Source organism: Ictidomys tridecemlineatus, chromosome 5, assembly GCF_052094955.1.
Source record: "Ictidomys tridecemlineatus isolate mIctTri1 chromosome 5, mIctTri1.hap1, whole genome shotgun sequence".
NCBI classification, from domain to species: Eukaryota; Metazoa; Chordata; class Mammalia; order Rodentia; family Sciuridae; genus Ictidomys; species Ictidomys tridecemlineatus.
Genome location: NC_135481.1, coordinates 78577478 through 78596011, shown reverse-complemented (window position 1 = coordinate 78596011; position 18534 = coordinate 78577478). Strand labels below are relative to the sequence as shown.

Genomic DNA, 18534 nt, shown 5'->3' with positions numbered 1-18534 from the left:
TTACATTGTGAGATGGTTGTGAGCTTTTAGGGTACAGGAGTGTAATGTTATGGTTTAGATGTGAGATGTCCCCCAAAAGCTAATGTGTGTGTCAATGCAAGAAAGTTCGGAGGGGAAATGATTGGGTTGTGTCTTAACCCAATCAGTGAATTAATCACTTGATAGGGATTAACTGAGTGGTAACTGAAGGCTGGTAGGGTGTGGGTGGAGGGTGTGGATTTGGGTATATATTTTGTATCTGGAGAGTGAAGTCTCTCTCTCTCTCTGCTTTCTGATTGTGTGAGCCACTTCCTTCCACCACATTCTTCCCTTGTACTGTTCAGCCTCACCTGGAGCCCTAAGGAATGGTGCTGGACTTCTGTGGACTAAGACCTCTGAAACTGTGAGCCCTCAAATAAACTTTTCCTCCTCTACAGTTGCTCTGGTCAGGTCTTTTAGTCACAGCAGCAAAAAAGCTGACTAAAAAAAAGCCAGATATATGATTTTTTATCATGACTCCCTTGACATACCAACAGCAATATAAGCCTAAATATGAATAGAAGAGGACATAAATGACATTTTAATATTCAATCTAAAATATTATATAGAGAGGTACCAGAATCCATCAGTAGGTTTTTTGGTAGTTAAGACTTTAGTGGAGTCTGTGATCAGTATAAAATTTTCAAAATTTGAAAATAATGCATAGAGTTTGAATGAATAAGAGATATCAAGAGGGGAAAGAAAAGGAAAAAATTTATCAACTCAGCAAGATGTTTGAAGGATTTTTCAAGCCTGATTCTTTACCCACCAGTCTAAGAAACAAAATACCTGATCTAATATACTTACAGTTCATATCTGAAGATGTTTCAGTTTAACCATTCATTCTGTTTTCAGTCTTCATCTCACATCTTGGCATATGGAATCCCATCTTGACATTAATAAGTTATGCTATCAGTCAGGATAAGATTGACTGTGCTACAGTAATAAACCTTAATGGCTCAAAACAGGACAAGTTTGTTACTCTCTCCTATAACATGTCTGTTGTGAGTTAGCTGAAGACTCTTCTACATTATCCTCATTTAAGGATACTGACTGAGGAGGGGATTCCACCGTCATTCTTCTATCATTGCAGCAAGGAAAAGGTAAAATGGCAGGTAGTACCCAGGCTATTAAAGCTTCTCCTTGGAAATGATAATGTGTCACTTCTGATCAAATTTATTGACTAAGGAAAATCATATGTACATGCTAATTTTAGTAGATGTCAAGAAGAGTAATCTCATGTGCCTAGAAGGAGAAAAGCCAGAAATTACTTATTGCACTAATGATTTCCACAGCCACCTAGAAAAAAGATCAGCCACTCTTATAACTCATTCCTTGTTCATGCTAGATTTTAGGGGAGATTTCTTTCTTTTCTAGTTTTAGAACTAGAATACTAATGGGTGTTAACTCTCTCCAAATACTAAATTTGAAAGAATATCTTATGAAGTATTAGGAGCAACTGCTTCATCATTCACCCATTTTTAATGGATTTATGACCTTTCTTTTGCTTCCAATAAGTCTATACTTGGTGGATAATATAGTTCTAAGTTTCTTGAAAAAGTAGGATGAGGTCAGCCATTACATCAATCAAATAAATGGTGATAGTTCACATAATGTAATAAAGACAGAAGAAATTAAATGAAAGATCAGTGTTGAGTAGAGCGGGAAAATATTTTTTTTTCAAATTTTCTTGGAAAAGGCATACTATTAGATGGAATAAAGTACATATTAGATTTAGGTTTATACAAAGAAGGAAAGACGAGACTTCTAGTAAGAAACACAGCAACTAAGCATCCAAAAATAGGAATAATCAAGAAATAAGCAGAGATTAGATTTGCTCATTTGGAGCAAAGGGTAAGATTACAATTGAACTGGCATATCAGACCAACTTTTCTATAAACTTCAACATGAAACTAGAAAGTTTTCATTGTTTGAAAAAATTAGATTTGATGGAAAACAGTTAATAGCTGTATTCAATCAAACCCAGAATAAATTTTTTAAAAATATTTTAAGAATGAATTTTATAGGATACAACTAAAGAAGAAATTCCTAAGAGGTTATGTTTACACATACCCCCCCACACACACACACACCTATGAGGAGATAGACTACACCTTTGGGTATAGTCTTTGAGTGAAATTTTTCAAATATGAATTTTTTTACTGATGGAAATTCCTTTGAAATAGCTAAGAAAATAAAACCCCAGTTTGAGTACACAAAAAAGTTTGGTCATACTATCTGGAGATAAGGGGTTGATTTAATTTATGTTGTAATGATTTCAAAACATGCAGCTATATGAAAAATACATATTTTAACCAACATATATAGAATATATCAACCATCATCAAGTGGATACACGTTCTTCTCAGCAGCACATGGATCCTACTCAAAGATAGACCATATATTATGCCATAGGGCAACTCTTAGTAAATATAAAGGCATGGAGATAATACCATGCACCATATCTGATCATAATGGAATGAAATTGGAAATCAGTGATAAAAGAAGAAAGGAAAAATCCTGTATCACCTGGAAAATGAACAATATGTTACTGAATGATCAATGGGTTACAGAAGACATAAAGGAGGAGATAAAAAAAATTCTTAGAGACAAATGACAATACAGACACAACATACAGGAATATATGGGACACAATGAAAGCAGTTTTAAGAGGGAAATTCATTTCTTGGAGTTTTTTCCTCAAAAAAGTAAAAACCAACAAATAAATGAAATCACACTACACCTCAAAAACCTAGAAAATGAAGAACAAAACAACAGCAAATGTAGTAGAAGACAAGAAATAATTAAAATTAGAGCAGAAATCAATGAAATTGAAACAAAAAAAAAAACATTGAAAAAATTGATGAAACTAAAAGTTGGTTCTTTGAAAAAATAAATAAGATCAACAGGCCCTTAGCCATGTTAATGAAGAGAAGAAGAGAGAGAACTCAAATTACCAACATATGGGATGAAAAAGGCAATATCACAACAGACACTACAGAAATACAGAAGATAATTAGAAAGTATTTTGAAACCCTATATATATTCCAATAAAATAGAAGATAGTGAAGATATCGATAAATTTCTTAAGTCATATGATTTGCCCAGATTGAGTCAGGAAGACACACACAATTTAAACAGACCAATAACAAAGGAAGAAATAGAAGAAGCCATCAAAAGACTACCAACCAAAAAAAGCCCTGGACCGGATGGGTATACAGTGGAGTTCTACAAAACCTTCAAAGAAGAATTAATACCAATACTTTTCAAGCTATTTCAAGAAATAAAAAAGAAGGAATTCTTCCAAATTCATTCTATGAGGCCAACATCACCCTGATCCCGAAGCCAGACAAAGACACTTCAAAGAAAGAAAACTACATACCAATATCTCTAATGAATTTGGATGCAAAAATTCTCAATAAAATCCTGGCGAATCAAATACAAAAGCATATCAAAAAAATTGTGCATCATGATCAAGTAGGATTCATCCCTGGGATGCAAGGCTGGTTCAATATACGGAAATCAATAAATGTTATTCACCACATCAATAGACTTAAGGATAAGAACCACATGATCATCTTGATAGATGCAGAAAAAGCATTCGACAAAGTACAACATCCCTTTATGTTCAAAACACTAGAAAAACTAGGGATAACAGCATCTTACCTCAACATCATAAAAGCTATATATGCTAAGCCTCAGGCTAGCATTATTCTGAATGGAGAAAAACTGAAGGCATTCCCTCTAAAATCTGGAACAAGACAGGGATGCCCTCTATCACCACTTCTATTCAATTTAGTTCTTGAAATACTAGCCAGAGCAATTAGACAGACAAAAGAAATTAAAGGCATAAAAATAGGAAAAGAAGAACTTAAATTATCACTATTTGCAGATGACATGATAATATATTTAACAGACCCAAAAGGGTCTACAAAGAAACTGCTAGAGTTAATAAATGAATTCAGCAAAGTGGCAGGATATAAAATCAACACACATAAATCAAAGGCATTCCTGTATATCAGTGACAAAACTTCTGAAATGGAAATGAGGACAACCACCCCATTCACAATATCCTCAAAGAAAATAAGATACTTGGGAATCAGCCTAACAAAAGAGGTGAAAGATTTATACAATGAAAACTACAGAACCCTAAAGAGAGAGATAGAAGAACATCTTAGAAGATGGAAAAATGTACCCTGTTCATGGATAGGCAGAACTAACATCATCAAAATGGCGATATTACCCAAAGTTCTCTACAGGTTTAATGCAATGCCAATCAAAATCCCAAGGGCATTTCTAGTAGAAATAGATAAAGCAATCATGAAATTCATATGGAAAAACAAAAGACCCAGAATAGCAAAAGCAAGTCTAAGCAGGAAGTGTGAGTCTGGAGGTATAGCGATACCAGAGTTCAAACTATACTACAGAGCAATAGTAACAAAAACAGCATGGTACTGGTACTAAAACAGGCAGGTGGACCAATGGTACAGAATAGAGGACACAGAGACCAATCCACAAAATTACCACTTTCTTATATTTGATAGAGGGGCTAAAAGCATGCAATGGAGGAAGGATAGCATCTTCAACAAATGGTGCTGGGAAAATTGGAAATCCATATACAACAAAATGAAACTGAATCCCTTTCTCTCACCATGCTCAAAAGTTAACTCAGAATGGATCAAGGAGCTAGATATCAAATCAGAGACACTGTGTCTGATAGAAGAAAAAGTTGGCTACGATCTACATACAGTGGGGTCAGGCTCCAAATTCCTTAATAGGACACCCATAGCCCAAGAGTTAATAACAAGAATAAACAAATGGGACTTACTTAAACTAAAAAGTTTTTTCTCAGCAAGAGAAACAATAAGAGAGGTAAATAAAGAGCCTACATCCTGGGAACAAATTTTTACCCCTCACACTTCAGATAGAGCCCTAATATCCAGAATATACAAAGAACTCAAAAAATTAGACAATAAGATAACAAATAACCAATCAACAAATGGGCCAACGACCTGAACAGACACTTCACAGAGGAGGACATACAATCAATCAACAAGTACATGAAAAAATGCTTACCATCTCTCGCAGTCAGAGAAATGCAAATCAAAACTACCCTAAGATACCATCTCACTCCAGTAAGATTGGCAGCCATTATGAAGTCAAACAACAATAAGTGTTGGTGAGGATGTGGGGAAAAGGGTACACTTGTACACTGCTGGTGGGACTGCAAATTGGTGAGGCCAATTTGGAAAGCAGTATGGAGATTCCTGGGAAAGCTGGGAATGGATCCACCATTTTACCCAGCTATCGCCCTTCTCGGACTATTCCTTGAGGATCTTAAAAGAGCGTACTATAGGGATACTGCCACACCAGTGATCACAGCGGCACAATTCACAATAGCTAGACTGTGGAACCAACCTAGATGCCCTTCAATAGATGAATGGATAAAAAAAGTGGCATCTATACACAATGGAGTATTACGCAGCACTAAAAAATGACAAAATCATAGAATTTGCAGGGAACTGGATGTCATTAGAGCAGATTATGCTAAGTGAAGCTAGCCAATCCTTAAAAAACAAATGCCAAATGTCTTCTTTGATATAGAGAGCAACTAAGAACAGAACAGGGAGGAAGAGCATGAGGAAAAGATTAACATTAAACAGACGAGTTGGGGGAGAGAAAGGGAGAGAGAAGGGAAAGCATATGGAAATGGTAGGAGACCCTCAATATTACACAAAATTACATATAAGAGGTTGTGAGGGGAAAGCGGGGGAGGAAACAAGGGAGAGAATTGAACAACAGCAGATGAGGTAGAGAGGGAAGATGGGAGGGGAGGGGGGATAATTCGTAGGGTATATGAAGGTAGCAGAATACAACAGTCACTAATATGCCATTATGTAAAAATGTGAGTGTGTAACCGATGTGATTCTGCAATTTGTATTTGGGGTAAAAATGGGAGTTCATAACCCAATTGAGTCAAATGTATGAAAGATGATATATCATGAGCTTTGTAATGTTTTGAACAACCAATAAAAAAATACATATTTTATAAAGAGCACATTGCATTTTCAAAACATGGATACAAATAAAAATATATTTTATACTATTGATTCAAATATGAACCATGTTTTTATAAGACAAATATTATTGTCTTTAACCTAACTAGAGCTGAGTTTAGACAAAAGTTCTACAACTTAGTAGAGAAAGTTAAATTGTTCTATATTCCAGAATTTCAGCTTCCTACCTTTTACAATGAGGATAAATAATTGTATCTGTCTCAGAGCAAGCATTGTTATGAGGACTAAATTATAAAGTATCTAGCATATATTAGGCACACTAGAAGTAATGGTAATTATAGAGATAATTACCTAGTTTTATTGAGTTAATTTTTAAAAAGTTTCTTAAAGTCTTTATATTTGTAAAAACTATAAAATTAATAAACCCTAGTTTATTACCTACTTATTAACTAAAGTCAACTTTATAATTTTATTAAAGAAAAAAGGAGAAACAAAGAATAAAAAAAACTTTAAGTCAGAGAATTCTGTGTTATATTTTTAAAGTGGTATTTATAAATTTGGTTCTACTTAACAGACTTTCTCTCTTCCTTCCTAAGGGCAGAAATTTTCAACAGGGACTACTCCCCAAAACTTGGTGGTTTTGCACCAGGCAGTGCATTCCTATTTTACAGATGAAGAAGGATACAGTATAGGTACTGTTTATTTACAAAGTCAGTTGAAAAACAGTATTTTAACTCATGGAACTACCTTAAATTACTATGTTGACTTTGTTGCTTCTCAGTAGATTTATAGTACCTTGCCTTTTAAATTAAAAGTTATGTTTTTGAGTGGGTTGATCTTTAAATTGTATTCCAAGGGTCATATTATAAAATCTAAATGAGGATTTTTATCACTTCCCAAATTGTATTCCTGGGTTTTTTCTTCATATCTGTTCCATACCTTGTATCTGATGGTCTGGTAATAAGTGAAAATGAAGAAGTAAATTAGAAATTTATATTTATTAATATTAAAGTAGTAATTATTAAATTTTAACTTGAAAATGTCCTAAGACCAGATATAAACCAGGACTCACATATTAATGTCATATATACATGTATATACATGATATATATATAGTAATGGTGTAGTGGCACTCCCTCCTCTACAGAAAATCTTAACTAAGCTTCTTCAGAAATCCTAACCATAACTGATTTTAGGACTATCAGAAAAAGAGTCTCTACAAAAGAGTTCAATGTAGGTAAACTTCCTATTTTCCTGTTGCTCTATTGCTTGGCCACTGGCCTGGAAGAAATCATCACTCCAGGTGCTGAATGCCCCTTTACTACTTTTTCATAAACATTTATCCAACATAGTAGTTTATATAGAAGTGTGTTTGCAAATGCAAAATGTGATTTAAAAAAAAAAAAGATCCTTTAACAAAGCCTCTGGCATTGAGCTGGAGCTTCACAGAGATGTAACATTTCTAAGATAAGAGAAGTTACCAATTGGGCTCCATGGTAACAGCTGGCAGTGGGAGGAAAGAAAGGGGAGAAGCAGCTCTCCCCTTCTCAGGTGTTGTCCTTGAAGGGTCAACTTGCCCAGAACAGTGAAAGAAAAAATTGCCTTTATGTGAACTTCTGCAGACTGTGAACTTCTGAGCCTCTCCCCTTACATGGTGGATATAATGTTCTTAAACTACCTGAACTCAGGATTCAGGGCATCAATTGATTACATTGGAATCTGGCTGCAGCCAAATAAAACTGTTTCCTGCTATCTTCAGTGCCTTGCCTCATCTGTCTCCTACAACAATGGGGCCATTAGCTTAATGGAGTACTGAGGTCTGAGCTTCATCAAGTAGGTGTCCACATATGCAAAAAAATGTCTGAGCATTAATGAAGAAATAAAAAGAATAATTATCATCCTTAAGTATTTATTTTGGTGGCTCCTAAAGAAATGGTTCAGTTTTTGCTTTACTGGAGGATCATCCACCCCATCACCACTTTGGCATTAGTTATCACAGATCTTGAAAAGGAGCAGTTGTAGAAAAACAGATACATGTTGGTGGTTATGTGTATGTACATGCTCATGTATGTGTAGGAAAAAATGGCTTAAAGTGGCCAAATAAACTCTCCGTGACTCAGTTGGACAAGGTAAGTGTTCATTTCAGCCTTAGTGTATGAAGGGGCCTTTGAGCAAATGCATTGTTATTAGGCAGAACTGCAGCTATGCCAAACAACAAATGCACCCAGGAAAAAAATAAAGAGAAAAGGAAAGGGGGAAAAACCTACAGCTTAACTCCTCATAGGTTTTGTGTTTTGCTATTTTCTGATTTTTTTGTTGAAACTAGTTTTCTTTTTCCTCTTTCTACTTTTAAACACACAGCTCAGAAGATGGACATTTGGCAAGCCATAATGAACTGCTCCTTTCCCAGGTATCTCCTGCTTGTTTCCTTTATCTGTGAATAGGAAATGGCTTAAAGGCACCTGTGTGATGAAGGTCCCAGGGGCAGCTGCCTGACTAGTGAATGCCTGATTATGTGCTAACATGCTTTGTCAGATATTGGCAGAATCTGTTCTCTTCTTTTGCCTTTTCAGCAAGGGTACCATTGACAGCCTGGCTACCCATTTACAGAAATGTTGTCCATCAAACTGTGAGGAAGGACAATAGTGTTTTTCTGTGGCCAGTGACTGTGGGAAACTTTTCTTTGGCTATTCAGGCAATTTTTGTAGCTTGCTCTGAAGAGGAGAGACTGATGAGTGCAAAAAGTACAATTAAGCAAAGCCAGACTTCAATTGAAGGCTGTAGTGTAGTCTGCTGTTCTTATTTTTTTTTTTTTAGAGGGGGAAAAAAACCCCTATGGGTTTTCACGTTGCTGTGTGGCATTCAGCAGGGGGCTATTACAATCCTAAATTTTTTTTCTAGACCACCTAATTCTAAGTTAAAATTAAATGTAATGAGAGCCACTTGGAGTTCTGAATATTTTAAAGCATAATTCCCACAGAAGGGATTCGACCTAAACTGCAGTGAGCATCAGTTGGCTAATTATAGCTGCATTTTATATTACAGCAGGTGTCAGATGCAGTCATCTCAATAAAGTCCACATAATACTCTGGGAAATAACAAAGACTTTTCTTTGAATGTGGGTACTAATTTCTGCTAGGTGTCATATGAGCCTTGATACTTCTTATTGGCATTAACAAGAGCACTGCAGCACTCAGAAATGCTTTTTGCTTGGGATGAATTGATACTGTAAAGCACTTACCAGTCAGACTTGGCAGATGTCAGTAGTTAATACTAGTGTTGCAGAGGTTGGAATATAATGCAAAGAGTCTTATGTAAATACTCTTAGATGATGGGCTGGTTTTGAGAAGGCGCCTGAGCACTGCACCAACTCACTTAATAAAAGTTAAATAGATAGCAGTGGGGTATCTGCATTTACTTTGGCTCCCGCTTTATTGAAAATACTCCAGAAGTGAAGGGCAGATGGTAAGGCAGTAAACTAGGTGAACAAAATACCCTGGACAGGGATGAGGACTTGTTATATTCACTGTGCTATCCTTGAACTAGTGTGGGTGATCCAGATTACTGAAATGATAGCAAGTGCAAAAGCATGCCCCAAGATTAGGACTCCTTATCTTATTAAAAACAAATTTAACTTAGAAAGTATGTCTGCAGTTGAAATACAAATGGACAGTAGGTTAGGCAAAATAAATAAATATATATTATATATATTATATATAATACACACACACATATAGTTTTAAAATCATGATAATTGTCGTGTACTGCTCCATTCTTCTAGGACAGTTTATCCAATCTTTTGTAGCTACATTGGATCATAGCAGATGACATAAAAATAGAGGACCTATCAGAAATTGTATTACAAACTACCTAACATATGACAAAGGAACTCTGTACACATTCCACTTTGGAATCAACTCAGATCTTTCTTCCCTTCCTCCCTTCCTTTCTTCCCTCCCTCCCTCTCTCCTTCCCTCCTTCCTCCTTCCTTTCTTTCCCTCTTCCTCCCCACCCCGCTTTCTTTCTTACATTTAATTCCCAGTTAGCAAAGGCAGTTTATCCATAATTTTGATCCCCAGAAACAGCTTTGGGTTTTCATTTCAGCAGAATACAATTTATGTACATCTCATAGCAGACCCCTAGGGAGTTGCCAATTAGCTCCAACATGGAAGAGTTTAATATTCATCCAACATTGACTCAATGTCTGAGCACTGTTAGGCATAAAACATTAAATCCAGCAGTGAAATCTCAGATGGAAAGTGGAAACAGTGCCTGTCCCCATAGTGCTGACTCTCTGTTCACAAAAGTAATGTCCCTAGATATCTTTTTTGAAGATTTCTGTTAATTTTTGTTTAGGTCAGATATGTCTGTGGATTTTGATAAAACCCAGGACAAAATTATTAAATATTATAAAAAGTCACAGAAAAATTATAACAAAGGAATAGAAGCACAGGTAACGTGTAAATGGCAATTGTTTCCTTCTAGTACCTCTCTTAGTGTTGTTCAAGTGTTTTTAAATACCCAAATCCTAAATTGTAAATAATAATTTTTATTCTTTTTTCTTACAGAAGTGTAATATTTGGTTTTTAGAAAAAAATTTAAGAAACATGTAAAATACAAAAAAGAAAATAATCAACATTTTTACTACTTAGGCTTAGATAACATTATTAATATTTTGGTGTACATCACATTTATTCTTTCTCCATTATTACATATGAAAGTACATTTTAAATAATGGATTATACTATTTTTAATTATCATTGGAAGAAAACAATATATTTTGAACAGCTTTTTTTAAAAAAAAAAAAAGTTTTCCTCAACATCATTTTCAGTGATTATGTAATATTCTAGTGCATTAATATGCCATATTTTATTATTCTTATTTTATAATTTTGTGTTATTGTAAATTTAGCCTATCTTTGATCTAGATTAAAAGATCTTGCTTATTTACAATTCAGTATTTTAAATGAAACTCTCGACTTTTAGTTCTTCAATAATCAAAATCTCAGATTTAAATAAAAAGAATAAAGAACTTTATACCAATGTACTTTCCTTTTAGTAATGGACATACATGTAATAGATGTTTTTCTAAGTTAATCTTCTTATTCCTAGTAATGAAAATGCTAGATCAAAGGAAATATGTAAGTTTATTAAAGTTACAGATTTTTAAGGCACTCTTCATAAATAAGATAAATATTTATCTAAATAAAAAAGATGTAAATTTTTATCTTTGATGGTGGTCTTAAGCAAAAGTCAAGTTTATTTGAAAATATTGTGAACAAACAATCTGTCAGTCTAACTAGGAAATTGATCAGTTATTAACTGTTTAGTAAACAGGTGACTTCTGTAAACATGAAATTTTCAGTATAAATAGCATCTATACACCAAATTCTAAATATTCAGTACCTGGAAGCACAGTGTGACTATTCAGGGTGCCTCTTTTTAAACCCTTATGTGGAATGAGTTTTGATATAATTTACATATTACACATCTAAAGAGTTCTGATATATATTTAAGTATTATGAACATATTCTTTAACAACTATGCTTTTAATATGCTGAATTTATTTAAAGAGTGAAAAAGCCATTAATCTTGGACTATTTCCAGTTTAAGCTATCCAATTTCAATTGACTTTCACTGAAACTTAGAAATCCTTCAGCACATCAATTCTTAATCATACTTCAAATAATAATTAATTCAAGCCTCTTCATTCTTTCCTAAACTAATACTAGAAGACTCCTAAGAATCATAGAGGGACAAAAGACATTAATATCTGTTTTTCATTGATCACAAAACAGAAATATTTTGCCTTAATAGAAAATTAGGTCTATTAAGTGATATTAGAGGTATTGTTGGGCTTTTACTCCTTTCCAAGTACTATAATCATAATCATTAAACTTGAAGTGAAAGAGGTTGGCTGATCAAATAATCTGGCATCTAACCCTCACAGAGAGCTGAGACATTCCTATTTTGGAATACTTTAAATATCTGTGTCCTACCCTAGTTATGCAGTCCATAGTTTAACACAGTATCTCTTCCTAAATCTCTTAAGTTTTTTCATATAGTAAACACAAATTGAGATGATTGTATCCTGATATTTGGCATTTCTACAATAGCCTGTCTGGGTTAACTGTCTACCTGCCTTTTGGGGAAACCACTTCTCCCCTACCTCTACACATTAGTGGAGTTTAACAGCTGAGTGTGGTCATAGTGAGAGTGATTATGGACTTACTCTAAGATAGGTTCCCTGAGGAGCAACCAACATCCGTTGATGGGGGAGGAGATGGAATGGAATTTACTAAAATAATTTAGCCAGTCCAAATAAAGAAGCAAATAATAATAGCAAGCCTCAGAGTGAGGAAACCAGTACATAACTTAGGTGATCCTTCTCCCTATTCATGATGATTAATTGATCTAAGGATGGGAAAAATTATCTAAGCAGGGACCAAGAAGAACTTCCCTGGTATGTTTGATGATAGAATAAGTTGGATAAGATTGCCTTCTAATCTTTTTGAGAATATTTGAGGACATGAGCTGTTTTAGTCAGTATTTTTGCTGCTATAACCAAAAGACCTGACAAGGACTATTTTAGAGGAGGAAGAGGTTATTAAGCACTCATGATTTCAGGGGTCTGGGTCTATAGAGAGCCGCTTCATTGCTCTGAGCCCTAGATGCGACAGAACATCATGGCAGATAGGTGTGGCAGAGGAAAACAGTTCAGGACATGGAATCAGGGAAAGACAGAACTCTGCTCACTAAAACTAAAACACATACCCTAAAGGCATGCCCGAAGTGACCTATCTCCTCCAGCCACACCTTACCTGCTTATTTTTACCACCCAATTAAACCCTACTAGGGGATTAATGGACTGATTAGGTTAAAACTCTCAGAACCCAATCATTTCACCTCTAAACTTCCTTGCGTTGTCTCTCACACAAGCTTTTTGGGGACACTTAATCTAAACCATAATATGAATTTAGGGCTGATGATAGTTACATATATGTCCCTGTTCCCCGACCTCATACACACTTCATGGAATTTACTTGCAGTGGGAAAGAACAAAGACAACATGAAAGAGAGAAAAAGAACAAGAGGCAGAGTGAGGAAAAAGTGACCAAGACAGAGAATGTGTGCAAGAAACAGCTGAGCAGACTTGATTCTAGTTATTCCAAAGGCCAGTTTCTTGTATTATGGTTACATAAGCTCTCAAATTATTTGTTTTCTTTTATATGAAACAATTAGAATTAGAGTTCTGACACTTTAATAAGAGAGTGTGAAACTTTCATTCTACGTTTCTTATTTGTCTATAGAGTTTACAATGGAAAACTAGTAATGGATTCCTCTTCCTAGAGTTCTTAGGAACCAAAAAGAAATATTCAGAGATCACATATGACAGTCAATGAAACATTCAAATTTTTTCTTTATTGATTAAGTGATTCTCATTTTAATCTTAGCTCTCAGTTGATTGATCCCATTATCTATCCTATAATCATTTATTGATGCTGTCCTATGTGGAAGGGACAGTAGTAAGTACTGTAATTAAATGAAATAGCTCTCCTTAACTTCAAGATGCTTACAATTGGGAGATCATCATGTGTCAGGAGCTTCCACATAGGAGCTGAGCAACCCCTAGCTTTGAGCAAAGGAAATGTGGAGATTGGCTTCCCTGACCAGGAAGCAGATGGATCCCCATCTCCACTCAGCAGAGGAGCAAAGCTTTAGGAGTGGGCATTACCCAGTGGAGTGGGCTGCCTTTTTGTTCCTTTGTAATACTACCCCTTACCTTTTGGGGAAAGAACATTCCATGGAACCTCCCTTTGTGTTTCCCCCCTATATAAGAATAAAGAGTACAGGTGGTACTCTTTCCTTCCAAGGGACCACTAAGGTTAAGAGCCATCCCCAGATTTTGAAAAGGTACTTCTGTGTGCTTGTGTGCTTCTTCACCTTTTTCTTCAGTTACTGAAGTAGTCAGATTTTATGAACCCAGCATAGGGTTGCCAGCTCGGATAGATGGCGATAATTAATCATGATAGCAAATGCTTCCATATCAGGGCATTGTTCAAGGTGTTTAATGAATTGTCAATCCTCACTATGAACCTATGAAATAGGAATTTTTCTTGCCTCCATGTTTTATGGACAAGGAGACCATGGAGACTGAGAGTAACTTGTTCATTGTCTCATTTCTGGTCAGGGAAGGAGCTGGAGTTTAGAATCTGAGTTGTGTGGAAACAGAGTCATACAACTCAAAACCTCTGTTCTGCTGCCTCTTCTAGTAAAAATCTCAAACTTTATAGCAAGGAGTCAGAAAGTATAGTCATCATTCATACTAATTTCTTTATATAGAAAGTTTCAGGAGTACTAAATCTTCTTAATTATACCTATATAAAACGAATCTACAAATTGTTGAACTATTTATGTGTGTAGGAACATCCATATATGGAGATAGATAGGTTTATATATATGTATAGCAATTAAAACTTTTCTTCATGAATGCATTTCTTTAGTGTTTCCTAACCCTTAACCACGTTTATTTTATGACTCACAAAAGGATACATCTATTTTAAATATACAGAGAAAATTTAAATTATTCATAATTGTATTATCCAAACATATCTGTTGATCATATTTACAATTAGTTCATGGTACAAACTTAAAATTTTTATTCATGTTAGGTAGAATAGTAATACCAGCAAGTCCTGTTTCTCTATTTCATTCCAAGTATGAGGATGTCAATTTTAATACACTTTGTAAAGTTTCTATTATGATTTAAATTTAAAGGTAGACTTTTCAGTATATTATTGAGTTTCTTGATAACTAACCTTGAGATTTGTTGCTACAGTATCCAGCTACATTAAAATAATTCCTGGAAATTAAGAGTGGACACTAATTGTATACTTCACAACCATTATATCTCATTTAATTCAGTATATATGCCTGAATATCCATAAGTAGAACAAATAGGCCACTGCTTATTTGAGAAGCACCAACCAAATTCCTTTTTCTCAAAAAAGAGTTTACCTATCTGAAATAGTACTTTAAAAAACTCACCTGATACTTGAAAGCATTTGATTTTTAAGATTACATTTCTAAAATATTAATATTATAGAGCCTTAATAATCTTAACTAGTATTATTCAGTGTCTTTTAACATGTTCACTGGAATTAGTTCAGTTAGTGCTCTGAAAAAGAAACAAGTTTCTAAGAGTGAGAATGAGAATGAATGAAAGTTTAATGTAATAATCAAGTGGCCTGGTAGGTTCAAATCCGAATTCTACCATGACCTGGTTATATTTAACATCTCTGTATCTAAGTTTTCATGTGTGAAGAATAGAAAGCATTGTTCTTAGTTATTAATTATTTTCATTAATTATTACTATTAGTGATCACAGGTTGGCCATTAGATGAGTTAATACATGTAAGAGGCCAAGAATAATGAAATTTTTTTAACTGCCCGATACTTTAAGGCATTAATGATTTGGTAGTGAATAAAAGATTTTTTTAAAAACGTCCCTGACCAATAATTAAGTGAACAGATATATAGTATAGATGGTGATGAATATTGTGGAGGAGGAAATAAATCAAAAGGAAGATAAGGGTGCCAGTCTAGAAAGGGAGGGTTCATTATTAGATAGGGTGGCAAGAGAAAACCTTGCTAAAACAGATGATTCTTGAATAATCATGTGAGGGCGGAGAGGGAATAATCCATGGTAAAGGGAGATCTGGGCAGCAAGAACAAAGGGTGAAAGACCTTAGGAAAAGCTGCAGTGCAGATGATACAAAATAACTCTGATATGTAGAATGTCTGAAATACATATGGTCTATGGGCCTTGCCTACTCAGAAACAATGCAGCAGGTTAGGAAGTTAAAATTTTAGTTAATTATGGCTTGATAGTGTAAAAAGTAGGGAGGAAAATAAGAAAAATGAGCAGAACTCTGAAGAAATGTGGAACAGTTTTAGGTTCACCAACAAACAAGTAATGGGAGTATCAGAAGGAGACAGAAGAGAAGGAGACAGAAGAGAAGGAAAAAATATCCTAAGGAATAATGGCTGTTGATTCCTCCCAATTTATTGAAAAACAATAACTTACACATATAGGAAGCTTAACAAACTCCAAACAGGATAAATTTAAAGAGATCTATAAACAGACCTATTATATTAAAAATGCTGTAAGTCAAACACAAGAGAAAATCTTGAATGCAGCAAGATAAAAGAAATGAGTCAATTGCAAGAGAACCTCAGTGAAATAATGGAAGTCAAAAGGCAGTGAGATATCATGCACATTGCTCAGAAGGGGAAAAATAAAACAACCTGTCAACCAAGAAGCAAGCTATTTTTAAAAATCAGGGTGGACTGGGCAAGTAACTCAGTGGTAGAATGCTTGTGTGGCATGTATGAAGCCTTGTGTTTGATCCCCAGTGCAAAATAGATTTTGTAAAATAAAAATTGAATTTGTTGCTAGTAGACCCTCTTTATAAGAAATACTAAGGAAATTCTTCAGACTGAGAGCAAGTGAACCCAAACAGTAACAGTAATTTGAATCTATATAAAGAGAAGCAGTAAAGGACTCCTTGGAGTAAGGATTGATTTCAGCATTTGGGCACAATTATCTTTGACCCTAACAAGGTCTATTTTCCCTCTCAGAATTGTGGAACCAATAGCGAGACTTGAGTGCTGACTGAGCAGTGTCAAAGACTTTTATTCTTGGCCAAAAATAGGAGAGGTGGAAGAAAGACTCACAAATCAGTTCCCAACCCTTGGAAGTTGGGAGATTACAAACATAGTGTAAAAGAATGAGGAAGAGGGACAGACTAATAAAGGGGAGAAATATTCATATCTTTTTTTGGGAATGGGGGAGATTTTCCAGGAATTCAGGTGCTACCTCTTTTATGGTTCTTTCTGGTTATTGTCATGGTAACTGTCAACTATCATGGCACTAGAGGGTGTGTCATTTAGCATGCTGATGTGATTATAATGAAATCATATCTGACATCACTCTGACAACTATTTTAGATTATAGTGGTTTTGGCCATCCCACCTGACCAGGAACTTCTGGTCTAAAGGCACCTTGTCCTAAAAGATAAAGAAGATTAAGTCAGGATAGAAATTCAGCTTTATCAGTATAAGATTAGGGAAGTATAAGATTAGGGAGAGTAACAAAGTACATAAGCCTGAATATCTTATTGTGCCAGAAAATAAGGAAATGTTTAAATAATAATGGAGATAGACATATTAAAGAACACAAAAGCCAAAGTGAAGGGACTTTAATTGGACAAATCCAGGACAGCTGGAGCACTAAAATAATTATGGTAATTGACTATAAACTATTGATTTAAATAGTAAACCATGAATGCACATTGATTAAATAAATTGATGGATTGAAAGTATGGTAGGGTATAGGATGTGGACATACTTTGAAAGCTTCTCTATACAAAACATTTACTTTCCAGTGGACAAGGCCTACCATGCCCTAGCAGTATCACTTAATTTAAATAATCAAATGTGAACACTAATAATGAGGCAACAATTGAAATTGGGAGCTACCATACCAACTGAAGAATTCAACATTCTTTTGTGGTATTCTCAAAAACATATTTTTTTACCTGATCATGAGGAATCATGAGGAAACATCAGACAAATCTAAATTATGTAACATTTTACAAAAATCCAAATTAAAGAAAGATTCTATAAAGTATAGGAGGTCATTTTTTTGGACTGTTTCTGATTCCAACAGACCACACTAAAAATCAGAATGCAGTCACCATATTAAAGTTCCACATCACCTAACTGAAGTTGTTATCTGACATTATGAAGAAGTCAGAAGAAAGCCATATTTCCTAAATTTGCTAGTTTCACTTGGCATGATAATGAAGTTCCCTCTGTCTTCATCCTTACACAAAAAGGGTAACTTGATGCTAATCAATCAGGGTTGTTTTGTTTTTAAATTGTTCTGTCCCTGCCTTATAAGGAAAATAAATTTGCAATGACCAACCTACTATTTATTCTGGTTCTGCTTTTGTCAGTCTCCTCTGTCTTCAAAACAACTTCTGCTCAGCCCATCAGAACACTTATTCTACTTTATAGAATGAAATGTTACTTCAATGCTAGAGTTGAAAATAAAGCTAGTTAAGATCTTTAAATTGTTGGAAATTTTTATCCCTGACAAAAGTAATTTCTCAAAGGACAAGGTCACTGTAATCACAAAACCTAAGATGACCCAATAATCCCTACTTGTTGATGTTCATGTCTTTTTATAAATCTCCTACCCTTCTGTTTGAGCAGAACCTATGACTTGCCTTTAATCATTAGGGTATGGCAAGGTGATGAGATGTCACTTTCATAATTACATTATGATTTATATAAGACTTCATTTTACTATTAGAGGTGCTAGAGAGATGACTCCTTACTATCCTTGCAGAAGTAAGCTGCTATGAAGTCAGTGGCCTTGTTGAAGAAACCTCTGTGACAAGGAGGTTTCTATGGACAAGTTCTAGGAGCTGAC

General features: G+C 34.8%; 1 protein-coding gene across 3 annotated transcripts in view; it reads left to right on the top strand.

The window, feature by feature from the left end:
- Nucleotides 1-18534, top strand: part of LOC144377842 (uncharacterized) — a 162444-nt gene that overhangs the window by 34132 nt on the left and 109778 nt on the right. For all 3 annotated transcript variants that reach the window (XR_013439027.1, XM_078050213.1, XM_078050214.1), the window contains 2 exons: nucleotides 6632-6727; nucleotides 8397-8445. Coding sequence is in view for 2 of the 3 variants with exons in the window: in XM_078050213.1 (XP_077906339.1) it covers nucleotides 6632-6727; nucleotides 8397-8445 (145 nt within the window). In the remaining variant the exon portion in view is untranslated. The remainder of the gene's footprint in view (nucleotides 1-6631; nucleotides 6728-8396; nucleotides 8446-18534) is intronic.